The sequence below is a fragment of the Canis lupus genome, chromosome 29 (assembly GCF_003254725.2).
Source record: "Canis lupus dingo isolate Sandy chromosome 29, ASM325472v2, whole genome shotgun sequence".
Taxonomy (NCBI): Eukaryota; Metazoa; Chordata; class Mammalia; order Carnivora; family Canidae; genus Canis; species Canis lupus.
Genome location: NC_064271.1, coordinates 19,450,281 through 19,477,629, shown reverse-complemented (window position 1 = coordinate 19,477,629; position 27,349 = coordinate 19,450,281). Strand labels below are relative to the sequence as shown.

The following is a 27,349-nucleotide window of genomic DNA, read 5'->3' as shown; positions in this document are numbered from 1 at the left end:
ATGCTACACTTTCCAGGATTTGTTCTCTAAATTCCAATCTAGACTCAGTTTATATTCTTTGTTTTAAATTGCATATTGCCATTCTAGGAGTAGTTACATAGTTGGGTAGAAGGTGTATCTAGTTTTCCTGTATGTGGCAAACCAAAAACTCAAGAAACAAACCTTGACAAAGCAGAGTATCAGATTTTAGTTTTCCTCATTTGGGTACTTAATGTTGAATTAAGCTGGTTGTTACTATCAGCCGGTGAATAAGAAGGGAATAAGAAGGGATTACGTGCTCTTCCATCGATCACTAAGGAGGTAGTTTCAGATTATTAAGCTAGTATGGTGGGTGTACCCTCGCAGCATGTGTTGTGTGGCTTCAGCAGTGCATCTGACCTGCCCCAGCTCATACCACACAGCACACCTACCCTGTTCTCCAGCTGCTCCCCACTCAGGTGGGGAGAGAATGAAGCCAGTGAGAAGCAGATACAGAGTGTTTTGTCATTCCCTCCCTCATTGATATACAAAGTCGCGTTGTCATAAATACATTTGAGTTTGTTTGAATCACTGCAAAAACCTAATACGATAATCATAAATGTATGTGATTAAAGATTTGCAGTCCTGCTTGATTTGCGTGGCAAGAAGAGTTCCCATGAAGGAAAGACCAGTTCTTCCCTCCTCAGAAAGTTTTACTACTCGCCAAGATCTCCAAGGTAAATTTTCTTTCCATAGAAGACTGAAGAAATCATTTGAGACTCTCCATATTTGTAATGCAAGGACTCCATTCAGAAGACTAGGAAGAAGCTGGGAATAGTGACTGGGACTGGGGCAGAAGTGTCGAGGAGATGCAGGAGAGAGAGGGAAGGACAGTTATTTTTACTGTCTACCCTTTTGGCCCATGTACTTGCGCTACCTATTCTAAATAAATAAATTTTTATCTTTTAAAATGTTAATCATTGCCATAAATAATAGATCAGTATGTAGGTGTAATGCTTGCTGTTATTTAATAGGCAAGATCACTTCACTGGATACTAGCACCATGAGGGCAGCCATGAAACCAGGCTGGGAGGACCTGGTGAGAAGGTGCATTCAGAAGTTCCATGCACAGCACGAAGGGGAATCTGTGTCCTATGCTAAGAGGCATCATCATGAAGGTAAGCATCTCTATGTGGTATTTCTCTTGAAGTTGATTTTGCTATGTTACTGCTTCTACTGGGAGCTTTCTCTGAAACAGTGATACTGAAGTTCACCTCAGGAAGCTTGGACCTGTTGACTTTTTTGTGTTCATACATATTTGCATCGTCTGGCCCAGAAAATGTTGCCATCTAAAGGAAAATTTAATGGAATCTGAAGGACAGAAGAATGAGATAAATAGGAGATAATTTCATAAAAATAGGAGAAAGGAAAGGGAAAGAGGTCATCTTCTCTGATCGTAAGGCTTCTCTCTCTCTTTCTCTCTCTCTCTCTCTCTCTCTCTATATATATATATATATATGACTACATAATAAGGTACTATTTCATATCAAAAGAAATCTCTGAATCATAAGGAAAATCTGGAAATAAGAATGAAATGAAATTTGTGAGAGCAGCTGAATTCCTGATAGAAGTAACAGTGGGATCCCAAGCCCTCCTTCCAGATCATGACCACTGAAGACTGCCCCTCTGTTTCTAGAAGGCCAAAAGAAATGAAGTGATTTGTCTGAGGTCACAGGAAAGCTAGACTGACAGCTAATAAGACAGCTAGAACTAAACCCAAGACTTCAAAGTCCTATGTCAGTAATAATAGCAGCCCTTACTGAGCACCTGGTCTTTGACATGTTCCTTCTTTGCAGTGTCTTGACCCTCAACATTCCTGGGAGGTAAGCATTAGGACTCAAGCTACGGATGGGGAGGCAGAAGCTGGTGAAATGACTGGCTTGTGAGTGTTCAGTTATTAATTGTCCGCACTGGAGTTTAATTGGAGGCACATCCTGGCCATCACTCTGCTGTGCTGCTCCCAGAGTTCTTCACACAAAATCACATTTCCTCAAGTGCGTTCTGGTTTTTTGTTATATTGGTGAGGACAAAGCACTTATTAAGAACTCAGTGGAGGAGGGAGACACTTCTCCTGGTCTTTCGGTCCTCCTTTCATGGATGCTGTATGTCCTGGCAGGGTGCACTGGGTTAGGAGGCCTGGGTTCACCAGGAAGGGACCATGATGCCCATGATGGATGGGGGCAGCAGGGTGTGCCTTGTAACTCAGCTTGGCAATTTGTCCGAATTTTGGCAGAAAAAAAGCCCTAACTCCTCGTCGAAAACAGAGTTCTAGTGTGTCATCTTCCATTTAATGTGCATCTGTGACCTTAGCATTTTACCAGTAATGTTTGTATACTTAAACTCTGTGCTTTGGGCAGCCCTGGTGGCTCAGCGGTTTAGCGCCGCCTTCAGTCCAGGGCATGATCCTGGAGACCTGGGATCGAGTCCCACGTCAGGCTCCATGCAGGGAGCCTGTGTCTCTGCCTCTGTGTCTCTGCCTCTCTATCTCTGTGTGTGTCTCTCATGAATAAATAAATAAAATCTTTAAAAATAAAATAAAAATAAACCCTGTGCTTTAAGATCACTTATGAAAAAGTACATACCATAGTAAGTGATCCCTCTCCCCCTCTCATTTTTTTCTCATCATATCTTTTTCATCTTATTTATCTATCTTAGAAATAAGTACATAATCCAGCAATTTGTGCCTTTCAGCATTTTTCTCTTAAGTTGGAAAGAATAAGGAAGTAAAGATTCTATATTTGGCAGAAATCAGTGTTTTAACCTACTATTTCACTAGATCTGGTTTAAAATTTAAAAAATAGTAATGATGGGGCACCTGAGTAGCTCAGTTGGCTAAGCCTTCCGACTCTTGATTTTGGCTCAGGTCATGGTCTCAGCATCATGGAATCAAGCCCCTAGCTCAGCAAGGAGTCTACTTCTCCCTCTCCATCCCTTTCCCCCTGCTCTCATGCTCTCTTGTTCAAATAAATAAATATTGTTTTAAAAGATAGTAAGAAATAAATAATAAGGAAAATTTTAAAATCACCATGAGCAAACATTCAATGTCCTTGAGTCCTGAGTAGCAATGCCCTACACTCAATTCTGTGGTTTCCTGATTCCTTACAAAAGGGTTTACAGAAATGTACCAGGCAGCATGGTAGGCTTACGAAGGTGGGACCCACTGAAAGGAAACTACAAAATGTAGAAATACACTACATCCAAATGTGTGAAGTAAATAAGATCGAACGTAATCAATCACATTGAATAAAAATCTACTAAAAGTTTGTGTTTTAATGGAAGAGCTTCCTAAGTGAATTCAGGTGCATGCACAAACATATCTACTTAAGTAGAGATGTTTGATGTAGACCAAAGAGAAAATCTTAAGTGATTACAGATGAAATTCCGAAATTTTAAGCTATTGAAAATAGGAATCCCATTATAAATATTGTATTTATTCTGCCTTACAGGAACCTACTCATTGTGCAGAAAGCAAGATATACATACGTACAGTAATTCATTGCTAGTACTACCACTTCAGAGTAACTTCATGCAACAGTTGATGGCAGAAATACCTAAATTCTGCATGTAACTGAAACTGCAGAGGGGGTTTCATCAGGGAAATTGCTCAAAGTAAAATTTTACCAAGAAAACTCCAGATCCATATTATGTGTCAGTGACTCCCTCTCTCACTAACTCACTTGTGACAATTTTGTGAAATCATGAATATGCTCGGTTTGGCTGTTCTTGGAACTAGCTATTCAACCCACAAAATTTGTGTAGAAGATTATGTGATAAAAACATGGTAGTCGGGCAGCCCCGGTAGCGCAGCGGTTTCGCGCCGCCTTCAGCCCAGGGTGTGATCCTGGGGACCCAGGATCGAGTCCCACATCGGGCTCCCTGCGTGGAGCCTGCTTCTCCCTCTGCCTGTGCCTCTGCCCCTCTCTCTCTCTCTCTCTCTCTCTCTCTCTCTCTCTCTCTGTCTCTGTCTCTATGAATAAATAAATAAAATATTTAAAAAAAAACATGGTAGTCTTCTTAGAATGGTTTAAGAGGGTAACCAAATTACATGGCTACTTTTTTTCTGAATCAAATGTTCTTTTTTTAAAGAAATATTCTTTTTTGATAGGCAGTATTTGACAGCTTCAAAATATAGTTGTTTTAAAAAGATAAATCTGAAGTTTTAAGAGAAATTACATTAAACCAGTTGGTGTATGTTATATGTTCTTCTGTTGTCTCACAAATGGAAACAACCAGATTCTTTATTCAGAAATTAAACTAATTCCCCTTTTATTGTTTCAGTTGCCTATTTAGCCTTTTTGTCCTCTGAAAAGATTTTTCTGTTTATCTTTTACTTCCTGTTGTCCTATCCACAGAAATAATACTTCTTACATACTGAGAAATAGAATGGGGATAGTATTATGAGATGATGAGGAGTAATAACTTCAAGATGAATATTCAGAGAACATATTTAATATCCTGAATTTTACTATAATATTTTTGTTAGTTTAAAAGAAACTTAAAGGCAAATTGTACACTTTAAAGGTATCATGTTTATACATTATATTGTTTTCTGATATTTTGAACAAATCATTGAAAACTAGTTTTGAGTCCATAAATGGTTTACACTCTTTTGCCTTAGTACTAAAGATTTTAAAAAGAACATAGTTTGAGGGTCCAAGCCTTATTTTAAAAACAAAACAGTACATTGAACTTATTAGCTTTTTGAGTAAAAAATAAATGTGCTTTTAAAATGTTAAAATGTTTCAGTATCATGAAATAGTACTTAGACTCTTGTTAACATGCCCATGAGAAAATATGGGCATAAACTTAATGAAGTTTATTACTATGTCTTATCCCACCCCCACTCTTTGATCTTTTTTTTTTCTAAACATGCATTCTGTTTCCTTGCTTGCCTACAGTGCTGAGACAAGGATTGGCGTTCAGTCAAATCTATCGTTTTTCCTTGTCCGATGGCACTCTTGTTGCTGCACAAACGAAGAGCAAACTCATCCGTTCTCAGACTACTAATGAACCTCAGCTTGTAATATCGTTACATATGCTTCACAGGTAATCCTAGTTATAAGAAATCACTTTTCCTTCCCCAAGTCAAGAGGAAATGGTACAAAAGCAACAGATCACCCTAGAGCTTTCCAACCTTGTTAGACATTTCTGCTCATCAGCCCCAGGCACGTAAAATATAAAATTAAGTTGCTATTAACTTTTGGCTAAAAGACAATTTATGATACTAGCAAAGTAGGGCTATACTTCGGATTTTTGTCTTAATGCTAGTGAATTTTAAACCCAGCTGGAAGAACACAGGCTAGCACTCACTTGGCTCAGACATGACCACCTATATCAGAGAAGGGAAAATTGATCAGTTCCCAGGGAGACATGTGTGATTCAGAACTATTGAAGCCACTAGCATGATTTCTGCTTCTGTGTGCTGAAATCTAAAACTTTCAAATATATATACTTAGAGGGAATATTTTAGATTTTTTTTCCTCGGGTTTAAATTAACTTCTTGACATAAGCCTTTAAATTGAAAGGTAATAAAGATTTCCATAAAAAATGAAAGTACAGAAAATTAAATGTTGACTTTAAATGTCATAAACTATATTGTTTTAGAGCACAAATTTAGGAAAATGATTACGTTTCAAGTTATATATAAGTATTTATGTATGTGCTATATAAAACTTTATGAGGTACTATCAGAAGATACATAAAGTTGCACTGGTTAAAGAGTCCCCTTTTATTACATTTCTTGATTATGTACTTTCTTATTTAGGGATTAAAAAAAAAAATCAGGCAGCCCTGTTTGCCAAACTGTTAATAAATCTGACCTCAAACCGAAACAATTTGAAAGTGATTACAGATGTGCCAAATTTCACCGCACCCCCCACCCCCCCACCCCCCCACCCCCCCACCCCCCCACCCCCGCCCAAGTGAAAGCTGATGTTTGACAATTTGTGAAACCTGTTTTGTTTGGATTTGTGAACACATGTGGTAACTCACAAATGACTGCCAAGGCTGTAAATTAAAGCTTATAGGGTTTGGGAAATCACCTAGCCCAGAAAACCTGCTTTTAGTCACTAGAAAGGAGTGGATTGGAGTTGTCTAGGCGTTGGAGAATAAGATCACAGACCAAGATCACTCTGTAGTTCTGTTTCTTGTTGTCTGTTTTGGAGGCTCTTGCTTTGACTTGCAAGGGGATCTGTTAGACAAGGTGATCTAATTCTAAATACTTTTGGTAACTTTATCAGCTCTAGAACTTGTAGCCTTTCTAATGGTTAGAGGTGAGTTTCCCCCTCTCCCCCCGTATTGAGCCAAGTAGTATACCTCAGAGCTCTCTGGCCTTACAGACGTGTCTATTGTTAGGAATTGTAATCTGGCAAATAATTGAAGACCGCTCTACTTGTTTGGGTCATTCCTTTAAGAGGTAGTACAAGTTCTCAGTTATTCCTGATAATATGTCATGTAATGAGAAAGGGGGATAGTATGTAATTGGAACCTCTCTAATGTCTTGTCTAGTTACTACAGTGTCAGTACAGTAGTAGTTGAATTTAAAGATACCCCCTCTGTAAAACCGCAGACATCTTAATGAGTTGACTGAAAAACATCACTCTTGATCCAAAATTATGCATGTTCGGTCTTGTCCATAATTGCAGATTGTTTCATCAGAGTATTATCTGTCCTTTAAAAATAGTCTGTTCTTTTAAAGAAAAGAGGCCATCTCATTTTTTGAATTAATAACAACTTGCTAAATGTTTTTCCTTCTATATTTCTTTCCTCGTTATACAGAGAGCAGAACGTGTGTGTAATGAATCCGGATCTGACTGGACAAGCGATGGGGAAGCCATTGAACCCAATTAGCTCTAGCAGCCCTGCCCATCAGGCCATGTGCAGTGGGAACCCAGGTCAGGACATGACCCTCAGTAGCAATATAAATTTTCCCATCAATGGCCCAAAGGAACAAATGGGCATGCCCATGGGCAGGTTTGGTGGTTCTGGGGGAATGAACCATGTGTCGAGCATGCAAGCAACCACTCCTCAGGGTAGTAACTATGCACTCAAAATGAACAGTCCCTCACAGAGCAGCCCTGGCATGAATCCAGGACAGCCCAACTCCATGCTTTCGCCACGGCATCGCATGAGCCCCGGAGTGGCTGGAAGCCCTCGGATCCCGCCCAGTCAGTTTTCCCCTGCAGGAAGCTTGCATTCCCCTGTGGGCGTTTGCAGCAGCACAGGAAATAGCCATAGCTACACCAACAGTTCCCTCAACGCACTTCAGGCCCTCAGTGAGGGGCATGGGGTCTCCCTGGGGTCGTCGTTGGCTTCACCAGACCTAAAAATGGGCAACTTGCAAAACTCCCCCGTTAATATGAATCCTCCCCCACTCAGCAAGATGGGAAGCTTAGACTCCAAAGACTGTTTTGGACTTTATGGGGAGCCATCTGAAGGTACAACCGGTCCAGCAGAGAGCAGCTGCCATCCTGGAGAGCAGAAGGAAACAAATGATTCCAACATGCCCCCGGCTGTGAGCAGTGAGAGAGCTGATGGACAGAACCGACTGCATGACAGCAAAGGACAGACCAAACTCCTCCAGCTGTTGACCACCAAATCTGACCAGATGGAGCCTTCGCCCCTGTCCAGCTCTCTGTCGGACGCCAACAAGGACTCCACAGCTGGCTTGCCCGGCTCTGGGTCCACGCACGGGACCTCGCTCAAGGAGAAGCATAAGATTTTGCACAGACTCTTGCAGGACAGCAGTTCCCCTGTGGACTTGGCTAAGTTAACGGCAGAAGCCACAGGCAAGGAGCTGAGCCAGGAGGCGAGCAGCACAGCTCCCGGCTCAGAAGTGACAATTAAACAAGAGCCAGTGAGCCCCAAGAAGAAAGAGAATGCACTACTCCGCTACCTACTGGATAAAGATGATACTAAAGATATTGGTTTACCGGAAATAACCCCCAAACTTGAGCGACTGGACAGTAAGACAGACCCTGCCAGTAACACAAAATTAATAGCTATGAAAACTGAGAAGGAGGAGATGAGCTTTGAGCCTAGTGACCAGGTACGTTTTGTTACATGTCCTCTCAAGTATACGAATCTATATCCATCAAGGATTTTCATGGGGGCATTTTGAGGCCTTGGGTGTTGTTCTTACTGGGAAACACCTAATTCTCACTGAAGCTATCTGTTCCAAACACTCCTGTCTAGCAACAAGTGACATTGTCATAAACCCAGGGTAGGCTGACCTTTCTTATTTTTTATTTTTTTTTTTGTACAGGACCAAGTGATAAGTATCTTAGGCTTTACAGACCATACAGTCTGTGCCACAGCTATTTGGCTCTGCTGCTATAGTGCAAAACCAACCATAGACCCTATACAAACAGATGAGAGTGCTGTGTTCGATAAAACTTTACCTACAGAAACTGATATTTTGATTTTATACAGTTTTCATGTGTTACAAAATACTCTTCTTTTGATTCTTTTTTCAATTATTAAAAAATGTAAATCCATTCTTAGCTCAGAGGCCATAGAAAAACAGGTGGTGGGCAGGATTTAGCCCACAGGCCAGCTGTATAGTTTGCTGACCCTGTTAATAGAAGATGCCTAAATTGGAGATAATCACATCCTTGAAACTGGCTTTGTCAGGACAGACTTAATTAAATTATTTCCCATTTACCTTTCTCTCTTTTTAAGATCAGAGTTTGGTTTCCAAACTAATGAAGATCATCGTACCTCTCTTTATTGTCAACTGATACTTCTGGTTAATGTTAAATTATTTTATTTTTTGAAAGAGTTACTTTTGACATAATAGTTTGGCATAAGATGTCTCGTGGGGACTCGGTGACAGGCTGGATTAATGATCCAAGACTTCACCCTGCATTATCAACTCTCTAATCCCTGGGAATAGCCCTGTACTTTAAATCTTTTAAGTCATGATTGGTTAACAAATGAAGAAGCTACATAGGCCTTTCTACTTAAAATGGTTTAATAATTTGTCTTGAAATTTGTTCTGCAAGTGGGTAGTTTATGTGTCACTGTCTTGGGGGACTAGGTGTGGATGGGGAGAGAAGAAAACAGTACTCTCTTACTATAATCTTGAACTCTGCTGAGTCAGCAGAGGCTGGCCCAGGGGCAGGTCTAGGATTGAAAACTGGAATCAGGAGAGCTGAGGCTGTATATGCCCTTATAGCTGGGCTCCATCCACAGCTCTAAGCACTTAGCTTCCTTTATTTCACTTTGATGTCTTGGCAGCTGCTACGTTCCTTAAGACAGATAGGATTTTTTAAAACTTTTGTGCCCTTCGCAAGGGAAGCATCCTAATTATATAATCATCTTTGATAATTAATCCTGGAACTTAAATGTTAGTGCAGGGTTCGATAATACAGCTATTCTGTAATGCTGTAAAATCAGTAAATGGGGAAAACTCAAGAGTTTGAACAGAAAGTTAATAGCAATATGTTGGATTAAGTGTAGTCTGAAACCGGATTGACAACTGTAAATGTTTTAATCTTTTGAGGTTTTACTAGATTAGAATATGCAGAGCTAGTGGCAGTTCAGAGTGGCAGGCACAGATACTGTCACTCAGGTCTCCCTAACACATGTTAGAGGGCAAGATGGTGACTCATGTGAGCCACCTTAGCTAAGTGGCTGGCCCCTCCCTCCATACACAGAATTTATTTCTATCCTAGGCCTGAGGCCCTAGGAACTTAGAGGGCCAGGAAAGGGGTACATTGTTGGCATTTCTATATTTAATGTCTGATTACGCTAACTTCAGACAAGAAATTGACCCAAAACAAAGAATTTTTTTTAAAGTCCTTGAGTCACTTGCTGTTTCTAATTGTTGTTTAGCAGAAACATTTTTCTAATCAAAATCTTCTCACCTAGAGAACATAATCAGCACAAATCTGTTATTTTGGGTAGACCAAAAAGTAATGTGTATACACACACACACTATTTTTTTTCTTAATGAAACCAGTCCCTGGTCTCATCCTCCGTTCACTCCCATTTAAAAATAAAACTCCACCAAAAAACACTGCTTCAGAGCAAATTTAACATTGAAAACATTGCAACTTGAAAAGAAAAGTTACCACAGGAAGTATGCATTACCTAAATTTAGATCAAAGTTAGAATGACTTACTTGAAGGAAAAAACAGTGATTCTTTTCCCTCCTGCTCTCCCTTCACTATTCCCAAAACAGATTAATTGTATCTCCTTTGAACTGCTGTACCAGTTTGTTAAAGTTTTTCTTTCATTTCAAGGGAATACAAGTTTTTTATTTAATAAGATAAATGGTTAGCGGCCTGAATTACACACTTAACTGTCTTGTTATTTTGACTCAGAAAAGAGCCATTAACCAAGCGTGTGTTTAGCCTACCTATAACTTATTAAGGACAGGAAGTACTTCGATGGCGCTATTATACCTAAAATAGCGTTCCTTACTGGGTAGAGTATTTAAACAACATTTGTTTCTATGGCTTTTCGTCACCAACAGGAAGCAATGTCAGAAAAATTTCCAATATGTTTACCGACTTTTAAGTCACATACTTATTTGCCCAGTGGAGTATGTTGATAGTCTTAAATTCTTTCTGATGCTACCAGGCCACTTATAATGAGGGTTTAGAACAAGTCTACAAGGAACGTCTTGTAGACGTTTCTCCACTAGAAAGGAAAGCCATATTTTAAACTGGTAATGTCCTGAAAATTTCCCTCCAAATGTGGTAGAATTGTATTACCATCTTTTAACAATTTTACCATTTTAAAAATAATTCTATGTTAGGCAAATGTGGTAAAATTATACTTTTTATTTAAATTTTTGAAAAGATGTTTTATAACTTATTAAAATACTTATGTTATTAAAATGCATGTACTCTTTATATTTCCTTCAGAGGGCCAGTTGATTTGACACATGAAAAATTCATAAAACCAGAAAAATGAAAAATTAAAGAAATCAAGTCCAATTTTCATTTTGTAGAACTTTTATAAAAATCTTTCTGACTCATTTTCTGCCTGAAATAGTTTAAACTAACTATTCAAATTGATGTGGCTAATTTGAGCATTCGAATAGATGCCTAAGCAAAACTTTGAAGAATCTTGGCAAAGCATTTTAAAGGAAGGCATTAATTTTTTTGACTTGTGAAGAAATGCCTAACAAAGTAGACACGGACTAGAACTTTTTTTTTGGGGGGGGGGGGCAGGGAGGGGCATATTTGATCAGAAACTTAATGTGATCAAATCCATCCCTTCCAGAACTACAAAAGAGAATGCCGTAGTTGTCAGATTTTATTGCCAAACAGCCAAAGGGGTTATAGTAGACATTCTGAATTTTATCTCCTTGATGAAGAACATTTAAAGTACACTTAAGACACTTAGATGAATGTTAAATGCATACTCCAAAAATTAACAAGAAATAAACACATGCAAAACAATATTATCTCTAATGGGGAAAGTTACATAAGGTATTCTTCTGGTGGTAAGCTGCATGAATTCAAATAGTGTCCATAGTTATGGGGATCCAAAGAACCAATTTCTTTTGAATATACACCAAGAAGTTCCTGCATGGCTTCCTTAAGACAAAGAAGCATTTAGTTACTTGTCAGAACTAGACTGACCCACAGTTGAATTTGATCGGCTCTTAAAATGGCAGAGATTAAATCAGTTTTAATACATTTTTTTAATAACATGCTTTTTAAAAAGAAAAATTGAGCAGCCTGGGTGGCTCAGTGGTTTAGCGCCACCTTCAGCCCAGGGCGTGATCCTGGAGACCTGGGATCAAGTCCCACATTGGGCTCCCTGCATGGAGCCTGGTTCTCCTCTGCCTGTGCCTCTCCTTGTGTCTCTCATGAATAAATAAATAAAATCTTAAATAATAAAATAAATAAAAACCAAGGAAAATATTGGATTTAAAGTTTTCTAATTATTTGAAATTTAAAGGCCAATAAATTGACTTAAGCCATCCAAATATGGTTTAATAAATATGGTTTGGTTTTTTGTTTTGTTTTTTAGATTTCATTTATTTGAGAGAGAGAGAGAGCACAGTGGGGGGAGGAGCAGAGAGGAGAGGACAAGCAGACTCGGCTTGATCCTAGTACCCTGAGATCATGACCTGAGCTGAAGGTAGATGCTTAACCTCCTGAGCCACCCAGGCGCCTCGAATATCCAAATATATTTTAACATCTTATATGTATAATGCTAGACTTATTCTCAATTTGTAGATTACAAAGGAAGAATCATGAATTTTGTCATTAGAACTCTTTGAAACTAATTATTTTTGTTTGACATTTTTTAAAGGATAATTTTATTTGCATGGAAAGAGCGTAAAAAGGAAAGGTAGGAGTTGGTACAGGCTGTTGTTAATCTACATTGTAAAAAATTTCTTTTACACGTATCTGGGATTAGGGGCAAATACAAGAGCATTCATTGAGGATAATAATATATATTTATTATTGTTTATATGAACCTATTTATTTTGATGTTTCTCATCCACGGCAGTCTGCAAAACTTTCTCAAGAAGCAACTTATTACTTACTTACTCTCTACTTCCTCCCTTTGCACCCCCAATTCCTCCCCCCACACATATAATGAGCTTCAAGGGCCACTTTTTAAAATACTCTACATAAGGCAGCATAGTAGGTAAGCTTGGTTTTATAGGACAGAAGTAAACATCAGTTTATTAGACTCTCTTTCTTATCTCTATAGGTATTTGAATGACACAAATTACAAGGATAGCACGCATTTTTATGAAATATTTTTCTGCGAAAGTAACGGAAATTACAAGAATTTCTATGAGAAATTTAGTTGATCCCGGGAATTTTTCTTAAATCACAAGTTAACATGGTTGACTGAGTGTCCATTACTATGTTCCAGGCTCTATCCTTGGAGGACAATAAATGTTCATAGTGATGTTTATACCCTTTGTGTTTAGCAAAACATGATAAAGATAGATTTACAATGGAGTCACTTTACATGTACATTTAACTTACACAATATCATCTATCCACATTCAGAAGAAAGGAATAGGTGACTATGAAGTGGTTAAGTAGTGTGAGCCTATCATTTTACCCAATAAATATGTACCCTAACAGAGTGATCGTGAGATGAGCGACAGGAGTTTACTGGGTGTTGGTACTCCTGTGGCTCTAAGAGTGTGAAAATGTAGCCACATGTTTTTTAAACGCACAGCTCCTACATACACGACATCATTTAGGACTCAGATAAGAAAGAGTGGTGTGCTTCCACGCTAGAGGAGAACCTGACTGTGTTGCCCTTGGAGGGGACAGAGATGTGCATTGAGATGTCTGCTGAGGGAGTTTTGGGGTTTTGTTTGTTTGTTTTAAAGATTTTATTTATTCATGAGAGACACAGGCAGAGACCTAGACAGAGGGATAAGCAGTCCTAGACATTGGGGAGCCCAGTGCAGGACTGGATCCCAAGACCCCCGGGATCATGACCTGAGCCAAAGGCAGACGCTCAGCCACTGAGCCACCCAGATGCCCTTCTCTAAGGAGTTTTAAGGATCATTTTATCTGTCTGTCTAGACTTTGGGATGTTAACGTTGGAACCCAACCCTTACCTAAGATGTATCTTTCCCATATTCGATGCCTCCATCTTTTGTTAGAAATGTGTTAACTAAACTAGAAAATGGTCCTGTAATTGTCCCAACAGCACACTGGGAATCTTCTAGAAAGTGGATCTCCAGGTTATTACGAAGCTAGTTGACTCTGAACAAGGAATCAAATAAAATGTCACTTCAATTTATCTTTCCTAACTTGAGAAATATGTCCACTAAGACTTCCCATACAGATATTACATGTGCCATAAATTGCAAAATCTTTAGCAAATCCAACATCTGCATGGGGAATAGGAGTTATAGAATAAAACCATGAGCCCTTTTGCTTCAAGTGTACCTCTTGTCAGATATAAACAATTTCATTTGAATTCCCTCTGTTGACAAAATGCCTAGTCATGGCCAAGCAAGGATTCAAAGTCCATCCAGTGATTTTGAGGAAATTACCTAACTTCTGTGTTTCCACCCACACATCCTAGAAATCATTCTTACCACTTTCTTCATTAGAAACTACTAACAGGGGATCCCTGGGTGGCGCAGCGGTTGGCGCCTGCCTTTGGCCCAGGGCGCGATCCCGGAGACCCGGGATCGAATCCCACGTCAGGCTCCCGGTGCATGGAGCCTGCTTCTCCCTCTGCCTGTGTCTCTGCCTCTTTCTCTCTCTGTGACTATCATAAATAAATAAAAATTAAAAAAAAAAAAAAAGAAACTACTAACATTTAATTTATCCATTTTCTTGTCTTGTGGGCACTGCATGATTTTAAATACTTGGCACATGGATAAGTTCTACGTAAAGAATATAAAATAGGTTGAGCTTTCTGGAAGAAAAGTAGTAAGTATGAGATAGTGATGGTATTTATTTTTCTTATTTTGATGTTGGTAATTGAAATGAACTTACTTCAGTAAAAAGAAGAGCCCTGAGAAACATCATTCTGCCTTCTGTGAAGCCAGGTTAATAGAATCTATGCATGGGGACACCCATGTTTTTATCCTGCTTCCCTACATTTTGTCACCTAAGCTGGTGAGTGACTAAGAAGGCCAGTGTCATTTGAAACTGAAAGTACAAGCAGGAAAAAAAACACCAGTCAAATTGAGAAGGCAATGCTTAACTATTCATGATTACTTTGAGCTTATTTTGTTTTTTACCCCATACTCTTACAAAGAGAAGTCCTAGAAGGAAATAACCATTTACAAAATACTGATGTAGTGTAAACTTGAATCATATTTTTTTTTACCAGTTTTTTGTCATTATTTCTTAGAGAGTGTTAGCCACAAAACCTAGACCTGGACTATAAGTCTTAATACACTCAGTTAATTAGAAATACACATACTCATGATTGATTGAATTATTAGCATACAATAAAGAGGAATTTATACATTGCCAATGAATCACAATGCTGGGAGGGAGCTTTCTAATTCATCACCACTCTTTTCTAGATGAGGAAATTGGGGCCTAAAAGGTTAAGTTATTTGGCCTTTGTCAATTTAATTTTTAAAAATGATCAATTCACTTGTTAGATGAGAGGTGTGCATGAGTGTCTGCATCTTTTGTTTGGCTGTGGTGGTGCCTTATGCCAGTGAGGTCTGTAATTGTAGCTGGGGCTGTGGTGCCCACACTCAGGGCAGGACTGGATCAACTCTTCTGTTTGTTCACTGCAGCCTGGCAGTGAGCTGGACAACCTGGAGGAGATTTTGGATGATTTGCAGAATAGTCAATTACCACAGCTTTTCCCAGACACGCGGCCAGGCGCCCCTGCTGGATCAGTTGACAAGCAAGCCATCATCAATGACCTCATGCAACTCACAGCCGAAAACAGTCCTGTTACACCTGTTGGAGCCCAGAAAACAGCGCTGCGAATTTCACAGAGCAGTGAGTATGAGATATTGATGGTTATGCCAAGAAATTCCCATATAATCCCCATTAGAAACAGTGATTATTAAAATCTGATACAAACAGCTTAGTCACTTCAAGGTTTTTGTGGTCAGATAGCACCATCTACTGTCCTGGTTCTTCAAAACACCACTCAAAATGGACTCTGGTGAACATGGCCTTCCAGCATGCTCTTGTGGTTAATTTAATCAACACGGAGTGAGCCTGACCTACATAGATAAAGTTCTTTGGATGATTGTCATGTCTCCCTTTATTTTAGCTGCTGCCTTCAGAAATGGAGTTTAAAATAGACTTTATGTGCCTTAATATATAAGTGGATACTTTAAACGTAGAAAATTAGAAAGTTAGGCTGACTTTTTAGGAATAAAATGCTATTAAAAATTCTTAATATTTAACCACAATATGTGAACAGGCTACACACATTAAAAATATCCTATCTCTTAGGAATAATTCTAAAAATACCAGTTCAAATGGAACTTTATCATAAATGTTTTTAAGTGCACTTTAATAAAAAGCTTGAAGACCTTAGACTATTTTAGAAAAATACATTTTTTTCTATCACTTATTCTTTTTATTTTAGATTTCTAAAGTTTAAAGTAAATTTTTTCTTCACCATAATCACTTAGTTTACAAATTTGATATATGTAAAGTCCAACAGTTTTGAATGGAAGAAATTATATTTCCTGTGCAAAGAGATGTGATTTACAGAAAGATAAATGATGTCCTTAGTGTTCGCTTGGTGAACAGAATGACTTTTCCCTTGTCAGGTACTGTCTGATTCAGTGCTCAGCATTTGTTCTCAAACCAGAAATGGCAACCACCAACCAAATCACAAAATATCTTTAATTACTAGATCTTTCCTCAAGTGATTCTTGATTATTCTGGAATGGATAAAACAAAATAGTTTGTTGTCATCTCTCAAACCTCCATGTTTCTTGAGGAATGGAAGGTACTTATGGACCTCGGGAGATCACAAAGTCAAAGAACTGGGGAGTAAGAAGCACACTACTGGGTTTATGTTTACGAACCAGAGGCATTAATGATGGGCAGCATGGGAACTCATGCTTTCTCCTCTGTCCCTCCTGATGTAATCAGATTGTTGAGTGCTAAACCGAGAGCTAAACCTGAGGGAATCCAATTCAGCATGTACATAATTTCCATTCTGAGCCCTAATTCTTCTAAATGTTTTATTTCTGTTATTAATTGATAAGAACTTATTTATTTTGAATGTACTGTTTCATACTATGTTTATGTAATCCAGTGAAGAAATAATTGGTATTATTTAATAAAGTAGCTCTATAAATTGTCATTAATAATATCTGATACTTTTAAAATGTAATGATGTTCTTATCAAATTATTGGTTGTCTATATGATAGTATAGGGCACACTACCCAGTGGATTCTTGTCAGTCATCCATAAGAATCCTTTCAAATCTAAATGTGTCCAGAATTTAAAGAAGCTGTTTTTAGAAGATTGAATAGGGCCCTAAAGCTTTAATACTGACTTCAGGGGGCAGAGTTCACACTTAAAAGATAATAACTTCCAAGGCGAGTAGATACTTTTAACCTAATTCTACTCCCAGGAAAGGCCAGTTAAGAAATAATAGGTACAAACCACGTCTGGGTTTGGGGCTGTGTGCAGGAGACGTTTATAACTTCATAGCTGTGACAAAGCAGTATTCCTGAACTCTAATACAGTGACACATATGGACAAGACCATACGAGTGTTTGACTCAGCAAATACAATTAAATGTTAAAAAATTAGCATTGGGGCGGGAAATATATGGTAAATAATAGACATGAGTTATTTTTCTTTCTTTTTGCAAAATTTGTTAAAAGTCGAGTAAGAGACTTGATTAAATTACGAGTCCACATTTAGGTGCTGCCTGTGGTTTTTTGTCTGTGAGTTTGTCTTTTATTTAGGCAGTTGGTCCCTGATGTGCATATCTTTGATACTTTACAGACAGCATTTTCCCTGAACACTACTTCTGTTGCTATTCTTTTTCATTATCCTATATTAACCTTCAATTTTCATTTGTTTTCTCCTTAGCTTTTAATAACCCACGACCAGGGCAACTGGGCAGGTTATTGCCAAACCAGAATTTACCACTTGACATCACATTGCAAAGCCCAACTGGTGCTGGACCTTTCCCACCAATCAGAAACAATAGTCCCTACTCAGTGATACCTCAGCCAGGAATGATGGGTAATCAAGGGATGATAGGAAACCAAGGAAATTTAGGGAACAGTAGCACAGGTAAGGGCTCAAATGCACTGTTACTTTATTGGTGGGTTATTTAACTTAACGATGTATTCATCCACATCCAACTAGTAGAATTTTCAAAATGAATTGTTTTATGTTAGAAATGAATACTAGCACGTAAGAAAATTCTACAAATTTTTACTGTGAGAGTGGCATGCGAAGCATCGAAAAGCATTCCAGTAAGCCGACCATTTTATCTGTGACCATTACTTTTACAGGGTCTCTAATCATTAATCCTACAGCATAGTCTTATTTCTTCTATTCCAGTTTACCACTCCACATGTTATAGTGTTATGTGTGAAATAATTTGGTGGTTGCTAGTATCTCATGTAATCTGTTGATAATCCCAAAACTTCCTATTAATCAAGGATTTGTTTTTGGAGAATTTGAGAATGAAAGTTTATAATACAGCTAACTTTTCATACTTATAAATGATACAGTTCTTTGGAAAAACAGTAATTTAAAATTAAGAACTTTAAATGGTAATATGCTTGGCTAAAGAGTACCTGGTCCAGGGCTCCCTTTTTGAAGAAGGATGACTTTGCCTGTAATCTGGTTTGGACCTTGACCTGCTGTAACTTGAGGTGTCTGCCAAGTTACCTAAGCTCATTTGCTGAGTGGTAATCAGTGTCATAGCAGCTACCGTATTCCCAAACTTCCATCTAATTAAGGCTAGAAACCATCTTTTTTTTTTATTTTTTTTTTTTTAATTTTTATTTATTTATGATAGTCACAGAGAGAGAGAGAGAGAGGCAGAGACACAGGCAGAGGGAGAAGCAGGCTCCATGCACCGGGAGCCTGACGTGGGATTCGATCCCAGGTCTCCAGGATCGCGCCCTGGGCCAAAGGCAGGCGCTAAACCACTGCGCCACCCAGGGATCCCAGGCTAGAAACCATCTTAACAGCAATGATCGCTATTACCACCATGTCCTGTACACTATAGTATCTATCACAGATCTACTAGCAAGATGCTGAGTTTCCTAATAAAGAACTGCTCACAATTTACAGCATTCTTCCTTTGTCAAAATGAAGTACTCAGGACAAAAGCATTGAAAGAAATAGATATTATAAAAATATGAATTTTATATTTTAAAATAAAGTATTGATTTATATAAGCAAAATACCGCTTTACGCAACATCCTATAACAGAAAAGGAGCCAATGACTTAATTAAAGGTTCCTCCTTATTAGCAGAACACAAAGAAGACCTGAGTTCTTATAAGGAGGAATTTAGGAATACACCTGTTTTGAAATCTGGACAGCCTAGAGATAACTGGTGTCCAGACTCTGAAGATCATACAATGCCTGTGCTTTGTTTCAAAGAAGAAAAAGAAAAAGCCTGAAAGATTTGTAGACCCCAGTTACTATAATTGCATGGATATTGTTGAATTACAGGTCATTTTTCCTTCTGCTTTCTAGACTTGCTATAATCTTGTTATATTATTTAGAGGCTAGATTTTTTGAAAAATACAATGCCTTTTCTCCCATAATACATTTGTGTAGTTCAAATTTAATCTTCAGATGTTTTTTTAAAACATGTATTATTCTCTGGGGCACCTGGGTGGCCCAGTTGGTTAAGCATCTGCCTTTGGCTCATGTCATGATCTCAGGGTCCTGGAATTGAGCCCCTCTCCCTGCTTGTGCTCTGTCTCTCTCAAATAAGTAAATAAAATCTTTAAATAAAATTTTAAAATTATATATTACTATAATACTCTAACTTTTTCAGTGAACTTAATTACCTTTTATTCTTAATAATCCTAATGTAGCACATTCTCATTTCACCAATGAAAATCCACCCACAATACATGTACTCTCCATTTCTTAAATATACTCTATTTTTAGTTATCATAATTAAAAGTAAATGAAAGCAAGCCATCTATTTGAAAGCAGCACTTCTGTTTTTTCTTTTAAGATTTTATTTATTTGAGAGAGAGAACGCACAAGTGGTGGAAGATGAGAGGCAGAGGGAGAAGCAGACTCCTTACTGAGCAGGGAGCCCAACTGCAGGGCTCAATCCCAGGACCTGGGATGATCCCATGATCCTGGGATCATGATCCTGAGCCACCCAGGTGCCCCATAATGAAAGTAGAACTTTTATATATCCATCACTAAACATTTCAAAATGAGAGGTTCTTACTTGGGAGTTTTTCCCCTTTAGAATATCAAGTCTTAGCAAATATTTAGCCACTGTCAGCATTCCCAGGGGCTAGGCCAGAGAGACCAAACACAAGGATCCTTGATCCTTGGAGTATTATGCTCTTATTGTTAAGTGTGGCCGCATAACTATTAATATCTCAAGTGTAAAAGGATCTTTACCAATCTGCCCTAACCCATTCTAGAGCTATATAATTAGGAATGTGTTAGTCCAGGTATATTGAAGTTAACCTATAAAAGTAGGAGTCTCTTGCCTTGGATATAAAAAACTGTAGAAGAAAGATCCTGTAAATTCTTCATGTTTTAGAGGCTACCATGGTCACTTTTGAAGCTTAACAAATTATAATACTCTGAAAGGGATTTGGGGATTTAAAAACCTGACATCATAAAAAAATTAAAATTAAAATTAAAAAAATAAAAACCTGACATCAGCTTCATGGGATATTCTGTGATTTGGGTTTATAATTAGAGTATTGATTATCAGTTTAAACCTTGTTTCTCTACCGTACCTCCCTTTTGGAAAGTAAAGCATTGACGTGTAGATCAGCTAATGTGATTCACTTCCTGAGGAAGGAAGTTGGGGTTATCCACACACCACAGCACCTGTTTCTAAGTACATATGGGAACAATTTTAACAGCTTTTCCGAACTCTAAAGAGTGGCAAGTCTATGCTTTGAAAAACTGTTGAAATTGCCAACTCTTGTTTCTTAGCTGAGGGTCCGTGTCTGTCCCAACAGGGGCGTTAACTCTTGGGCTGTGTATTACAGAGTGATTGTCTTATACACAGTAGGCTCATCTAGTGTTCATACGTGCTGACTATGTTTTCAGTTACTCCATGTCTCAGTTTCCTTTGGCTTGCCTACAGGAATGATTGGTAGTAATGCTTCCCGGCCCACTATGCCATCTGGGGAATGGGCACCACAGAGTTCTGCTGTGAGAGTCACCTGTGCTGCTGCTACCACCAGTGCCATGAACCGGCCAATCCAAGGAGGTATGATTCGGAACCCAACAGCCAGCATCCCCATGAGACCCAACAGCCAGCCTGGCCAAAGACAGATGCTTCAGTCTCAGGTCATGAATATAGGTAAGATAGTTGTAGTGCTTTTTTTTTTTTTTTTTTTTAAAGATTATTTCTTTATTTGAGAGAGAGAACACAAGGAGGGGGGGTGCAAAGGAGAGGAAGAAGCAGGCCCATTAAGCAAGGAGCTGACACAGGGCTCAATCCTAGGACACGAGATCATGACCTGAACAGAAGGCAGACGCTTAATGGACTGAGCCACCCAGGTGCCCCTCTAGTGCTCTTTGCTTTTAATTTTCATGCTTTCTTAGAAAAGAATAAGAGCTCCAAAAATTATTTTAAGATATGCTCCTCATTTGCAATTTAGGTGATTCCCCTCATGTCAAGCTGTCATAAGTGAGATTTTTGCTGGAACTCTGTATAGAATCATAGAATCTCAAAAGCTTTCTAGTTACATTAGAGAACCAACTACCTATGTGATGTTGTATTTTTATTAAATTGTCTAATCTCAACTTTTCTGGGAAGTGAATTGGAGTATCATACTGTAAATGTTTTATATATATATATATTTTTTTTTAATATTTCAATGTTTCAGAATTGGTCCTAACTCTGGGTGATTATCAGAATCATCTCAGGACATTAAGATGCAGATTCTTGAGCCACCATCCTAGACTATTAAACCAGACTTTCCAGGGTCCTCTCTGAAGGTACAAGGTCTTCTAGACTATCTCACGAAACGTGAGGATCACTAAAATTCTTTTTTCTTTTTTTTTTTTAAAGATTTTTATTTATTCATGAGAGACCGAGAGAAGGCAGAGAGAGATAGGCAGAGGGAGAAGCAGGCTCCTCGCAGGGAGCCTGATGTGGGACTTGATCCTGAGACCCCGGGATTATGCCCTGAGCCAAAGGCAGATGCTCAACTGCTGAGCCACCCAGGCATCCCCAAAATTCTATTGGATACAGTTCATGTGTTATTAAAATTAATGCCCTGATAGATTATATGATACCATTTGTATGAAATGCCCAGAATAGATAAATTTGTAGTGAAAGAAAATAGATAAGTGGTTGCCTAGGGTTTGGGGTGTGGGGAACATGGGGAGTGACTCCTAATGGTCATGGGGCTTCTTTTTGGGAGAATGAGAACATTCTAAACCCAATTGTCATGATGGTTGTACAACCCTGCAAATTTACTGAAACTCACTAAGTCATATACTTTAAATGGGTGAGTTATGTGCCATGTGAATTATATCTCAGTAAAGCTGTTTAAAAAAATTCATGGTCTGAAAAAATAATTCATGGTCTGTACAACTCACACTTGAGTGATATTTTCTTAATCACTTACATTAGCCTTCTTCTAAATCTTGCATATTAGCATAATTCAGATAAGTTAATGTTTATGTACTTCTTCATATACTTAGATATTGTGCAATGAGTAAGCACTAAATCATTATCGGAAAGGTACCAGGATTGTTTTGACAAGACAACGCAGAATTCTCATCCTACTTCTGGCCTCCGCTTTCTTACCTAGTTATGTAATTGCTCAGCACATTTTGACTTGTTTCTGAGAGGTGACGTTCAGATAGCCTTCCTGCAGAGAAGGATGAGTGGTTCAAATTGATGAGTGGTTTCCAAACATAAATTCGTATGCTTTGAGGCTGCTATGGAACAATGCTAAAAATGACCAGATTTTCATGTAAAATTAAACTGGAAAATTTTTTAATGTATTGATTCATTCATTTAAATATCATAATTAAGGGGCACCTAGCTGGCTCAGTTGGTAGAGCATGTGACTCTTGAGTTCAGGACCGTAGGTTTGAGCCTCATGTTGGGTGTAGATGCTACTTGATTATATATATATATGTTTATATATAAATAAATATATAACATAATTAATAAATTCCTTATATCCAGAAATTGAATTTGTTCTCCATATTTCTTTATTTATTTTTTTTAAGATTTTATTTATTCATTCATGAGAGACATACAGAGAGAGGCAGAGACATAGGCAGTGGGAGAAGCAGGCTCCCTGTGGGGAGCCTGATGCGGGACTCAGTCCCAGGACTCTGGGATCACAACCTGAGCCAAAGGCAGTCATTCAGCCACTGACCCACCCAGGGTCAGTTTCTTTATTGAAGGGCACCTCACCTGGCCTTTGCGCTTTATTGTGTAGCTGAATTTCTCTGATTTTTAATAAATTCAAAAAGCCATGAACTCGGGGATCCCTGGGTGGCTCAGCGGTTTAGTGCCTGCCTTTGGCGCAGAGCGTGATCCTGGAGACAGACCCAGGATCGAGTCCCAAATTGGGTTCCCTGCATGGAGCCTGCTTCTCCCTCTGTTTTTCTGCCTCTCTCTTTCTCTCTCTCTCTCTCTCTCTCTCTCTGTGTCTCTCGTAAATAAATAAATAAAATCTTAAAAAAAAAAAAAAAAAAGCCATGAACTCAACAGAAAATTCTCTATTGTCATGGAAGACAGGTCTACAGGTGATGATAACAGCAGAATCCTTAAAAAGCTCATGTCATCCATTAGCTTTAAACCTCTAAAAAGAGGTTTAAAAAAAGAACTTCTAAGAAAGAGCACATCTGAGTTGTCAGGGTCTTCTTTCTGTCCCACCCTGTCTCTTCTGGAAGAGCTAACTGAATTATAGTTAATAAAAGTTCAGGAACAAGGAGGGGGATCTAGCACTTCTCAGGAATGTGGTCCAGGACCCTGATGCCCTTTCAGGTGGTCTGCAAGGCTAAACTATTTCCATTATACTGAGACACTCCTGGCCTTCTTCACTCTCAACTCTCACAAGCATATAGTAGAGTTCTAGAAGTGATAGGCTGTGTGGTATCGCCTTGGTGGGATGTGGGAGCACATAAGAGGCTCTGGCTCTCCTCCATCATCCAGACATTAAAGTGATTTTCAGAAATGTAAAACAATGCCAGCAAAAGGTTTTGGTTTTTTTTTTTTTTTCATTTTTTTGTTTAAGAAATTTGCTTATGTTAACACATAGTGGTTTTATTGTAATTAATTTTAAATGAGTGAATAATTTTTTTCTATTTTTCCAATGTTAATTTCCCATACAGTAAGTAAGTATCAATAAGATAAAATCCACATAAAGAAAACTAAAAGGTCAGGGTGCTGGAGTACCTGGGTGGCTCAGTTGATTAAGCCTCCTATTCTTAATTTTGGCTCAAGTAGTGATCTCAGGGTCATGAGATGGAGTCCCCCTCAACTCCTTCCCCCAAGGGCTCTAACTCAGTGGGGAATCTACTTGAGATTCTTTCCCTCTCCTGTGCTCCTCTACCCTGCCCCCTTGTGCTCTCTCTCTCAAAAAAAAAAGAAAAAAGAAAATTAAAAGATCTTCACTGCAAGAAGTTTAGAGCTACCACTCTAGATATTGCCTAAAATGGGTGAAAAGCCTTGATATTTATTGCTTTGTTTCTATTTCAGAACAAAAATTCAGTCTTACTATTTTCAACTAATTATTATTGCATCTGCCTTTTCCATTTTATGTAAACCAGGTATTTTACTTGATATTACATAGCAGAAATAGGCATTCCCTGATAAAATTTATAAAGTTTCGGATTTTTGTCTTCTCTGTTTTTAGGGCCATCTGAATTAGAGATGAACATGGGGGGACCTCAGTATAGCCAACAACAAGCTCCTCCAAATCAGACTGCCCCGTGGCCTGAAAGCATCCTGCCTATAGACCAGGCATCTTTTGCCAACCAAAACAGGTGAGTCCTAGCACCAGGAGATCCAAGAGAATAATGATTCATGATAAGGTCTAGAAGTTATTTTAGCCCTCTGCTAGAGTTATTCTTTTCCTCCTAAATAGTTGGTCCTGACCAGTTTTCATGTATTCAGATTATATCATCAGTTATTAGGCATGGAATGTGGGGGAGGGAGAAGTCTAAAAATCAGACCTAGGGCATGTCTGTAAAAAGTTATAATTTGGGGTGTCTGAATGGCTCAGCCAGTTAAATGGCTGCCTTTGGCTTGGGTCATAAGCCAGGTCCTGGGATCAAGCCTGGCATTGGGCTCCCTGCTCCATAGGAAGCCTGCTTCTCCCTCTCCCTCTACCTGCTGCTACCCTACCCCTGCTTGTGCGCTCACGTGCTCTCTCTCTCTCTCTCCTTCTCTCTCTGTGTCAAATAAATAAAATCTTTAAAATAAAAAATAAAGTTATGATTTAGTTGGAAAATAAAAGATATACATTAATAACTAATATAAGGTACTATGTACTATAAATGCCATAAGAGAAATAAAACTAGACAATTCTGTTAACATACGTTTTACCACTTAAAAAATATAGTAAAGGCAATTAAGATTTGGCAGGAAGAGTAGATTAGTAATAGAACAGATTTATAGAAGGCCTTAAATACTGAACTCTGAAGAATTCATACTTTTTTTCATTAAGCCATTGAAAAAGTTTTTTGAAAAAGGAAGTGGGATGTGATCATGTTTGATAGAGATTTTTTGGTTCTGATTATCAGTCTAATACTTTTCATTTCTTTGTGGGTGATCTTTTCCCTCTAGCTGCTTTTGAAATATTCTATGTATTTTCTGTATTGTACCTTTACTACAGGGTGTCTGGATGTGGATTTATTTATACTTCTTGGTATTTGGTATGTGCTGTACTTTTTTTAATTTGTAGATTCTTGATTTTTCTCATCAGTTCTGGAAGATTTATAGCCATTATCTCTTTATGTACTACCCCCTCGCCATTTTCTCCATTCTTTCCTTCTGGGATTCTGGTTAGACATATCTTACACCTTCTCTGCCTACACTGGCTTTTTAAAATTTTTACCCTCCAGGGACATCTGGATGGCTCGTTTGGATAAGTGTCCAGTTCTTAATTTCAGCCCAGGTCATGATCTCAGTCAGGGTCGTGAGATCGAATGCAGAGCCAACTCAAGATTCTCTTTCCCGAGACGCCTAGGTGGCTTAGTGGTTGGGCGTCTGCCTTTGGCTCGGGTTGTGATCCCTAGGTCCTGGGATCAAGTCCCGCATTGGGCTCTCCACAGGCAGCCTGCTTCCCCCTCTGCCTATGTGTCTGCCTCTCTCTCTGCGTCTCTCATGAATAAATAAATAAGAAATCTTAAAATTAAAAAAAAAAAAAAGATTCTCTGTCCTTCTCCCTCTGCCAGAGGTGGGGGATCTACTCTAGGTTCCCTCAGTTCAGTACAGCAGCCTTCAGTTAACTCTTTTATTTTCCTTTGACCCAAAGCCCCAACTCTTACTGCTTTATGGATAAAAACACACCTATCACCGGTGGCTCAGGATGCTCAAGTTTTAGCTCATACACATGGTTTCTGTTTTGTTTTGTGTTTGCCTTTTTGAGAGTCCCATTATTCCTTGCAAAGCCAACATTACAATTATGTTATATTGCATAATCTCATTAAGTAGAGCACTGAAAGCAGATGTTGCCCAGATAACCTTGAGCCCTAGGTGATGGTACCACTTGGCTGTGTAGGTGAGCAGAGAGCCCCTACGCAGAGAAATGGAAGCCTAAGCCCGGGGAAGCCTGGGTAGCTCAGTTGGTTAAATGTCTGCCTTCAGCTCAGGTCATGATCTCAGGGTTCTGGGATTGAGCCCGTGTTGGGCTCCCTGCTCGGTGGGAAGCCTGCTTCTCCCTCTCCCTCTGCTCCTCCTTGTTGCTTATTCTCGCTCTCTTTCTCTCAAATAAGTAAATAAGATCTTTAAAAAAAAAAGAAGAAGCCTAAGCCAGAAGACAATGTAGGAACTAAAGAATGTGAGCAGTGTTTTGCTGGAAGTAAATTTGTTAGAAAACTTAAACTAGGGCAGCCCGGGTGGCTCATCGGTTTAGCGCCTGCCTTCAGCCCAGAGCCTGATCCTGGAGCCCCAAGATTGAGTCCCACTTTGGGCTCCCTGCATGGAGCCTGCTTCTCCCTCTGCCTGTATCTCTGCCTCTCTCTCTCTCTCTCTCTCTCTCTCTCTGTTTCATGAATAAATAAATAAAATATTGGAAAGAAAGAAAGGAAGGAAGGAAGGAAGGAAGGAAGGAAGGAAGGAAGGAAGGAAGGAAGGAAGAAAAAAAAAGAAAAAAGAAAAGAAAAAAAGAAAAGAAAAGAGAAAAGAAAAGAAAAGAAAGAAGAAAAGTTAAACTAGGGGCGCCTGGGTGGCTCAGTTGGTTAAGCATCTGCCTTCAGCTTAGGTCATGATCCCAGGGTCCTGGGATCGAGCCCCAGGTTGAGCTCCCCACTGAATGCTTCTGTCTCTCCTTCTGACTTGCCTCCTCCCACACTCATGCTCACTCACTCTCTCAAATAAATAAATAAAATCATTAAAAAGAAGAAGAGAACTTAAACTATAGCAGTTTGGTCTTGAGGTTCATATATAAAGAGTTGGAATTGAAGGTTCAATGAGGACCCTATTGCAGACAGCATTTGTCCTCTGGAGATTATTCTAGTTTAAAATTATGTAATATTTTTATCAAATTCACAGATAA

General features: G+C 38.8%; 1 protein-coding gene across 14 annotated transcripts in view; it reads left to right on the top strand.

Moving 5' to 3' along the window:
* NCOA2 (nuclear receptor coactivator 2) overlaps positions 1–27,349 on the top strand; it is a 293,591-nt gene that overhangs the window by 241,889 nt on the left and 24,353 nt on the right. For 12 of the 14 annotated variants that reach the window (XM_025477948.3, XM_049103802.1, XM_049103796.1 and 9 more), the window contains 8 exons: positions 594–695; positions 993–1,136; positions 4,917–5,064; positions 6,796–8,065; positions 15,227–15,437; positions 17,509–17,715; positions 20,740–20,958; positions 24,485–24,614. In XM_025477948.3, the coding sequence (XP_025333733.1) occupies positions 594–695; positions 993–1,136; positions 4,917–5,064; positions 6,796–8,065; positions 15,227–15,437; positions 17,509–17,715; positions 20,740–20,958; positions 24,485–24,614 (2,431 nt within the window). The remainder of the gene's footprint in view (positions 1–593; positions 696–992; positions 1,137–4,916; positions 5,065–6,795; positions 8,066–15,226; positions 15,438–17,508; positions 17,716–20,739; positions 20,959–24,484; positions 24,615–27,349) is intronic. The other 2 variants (XM_049103804.1, XM_049103803.1) reach the window with 1 other exon arrangement.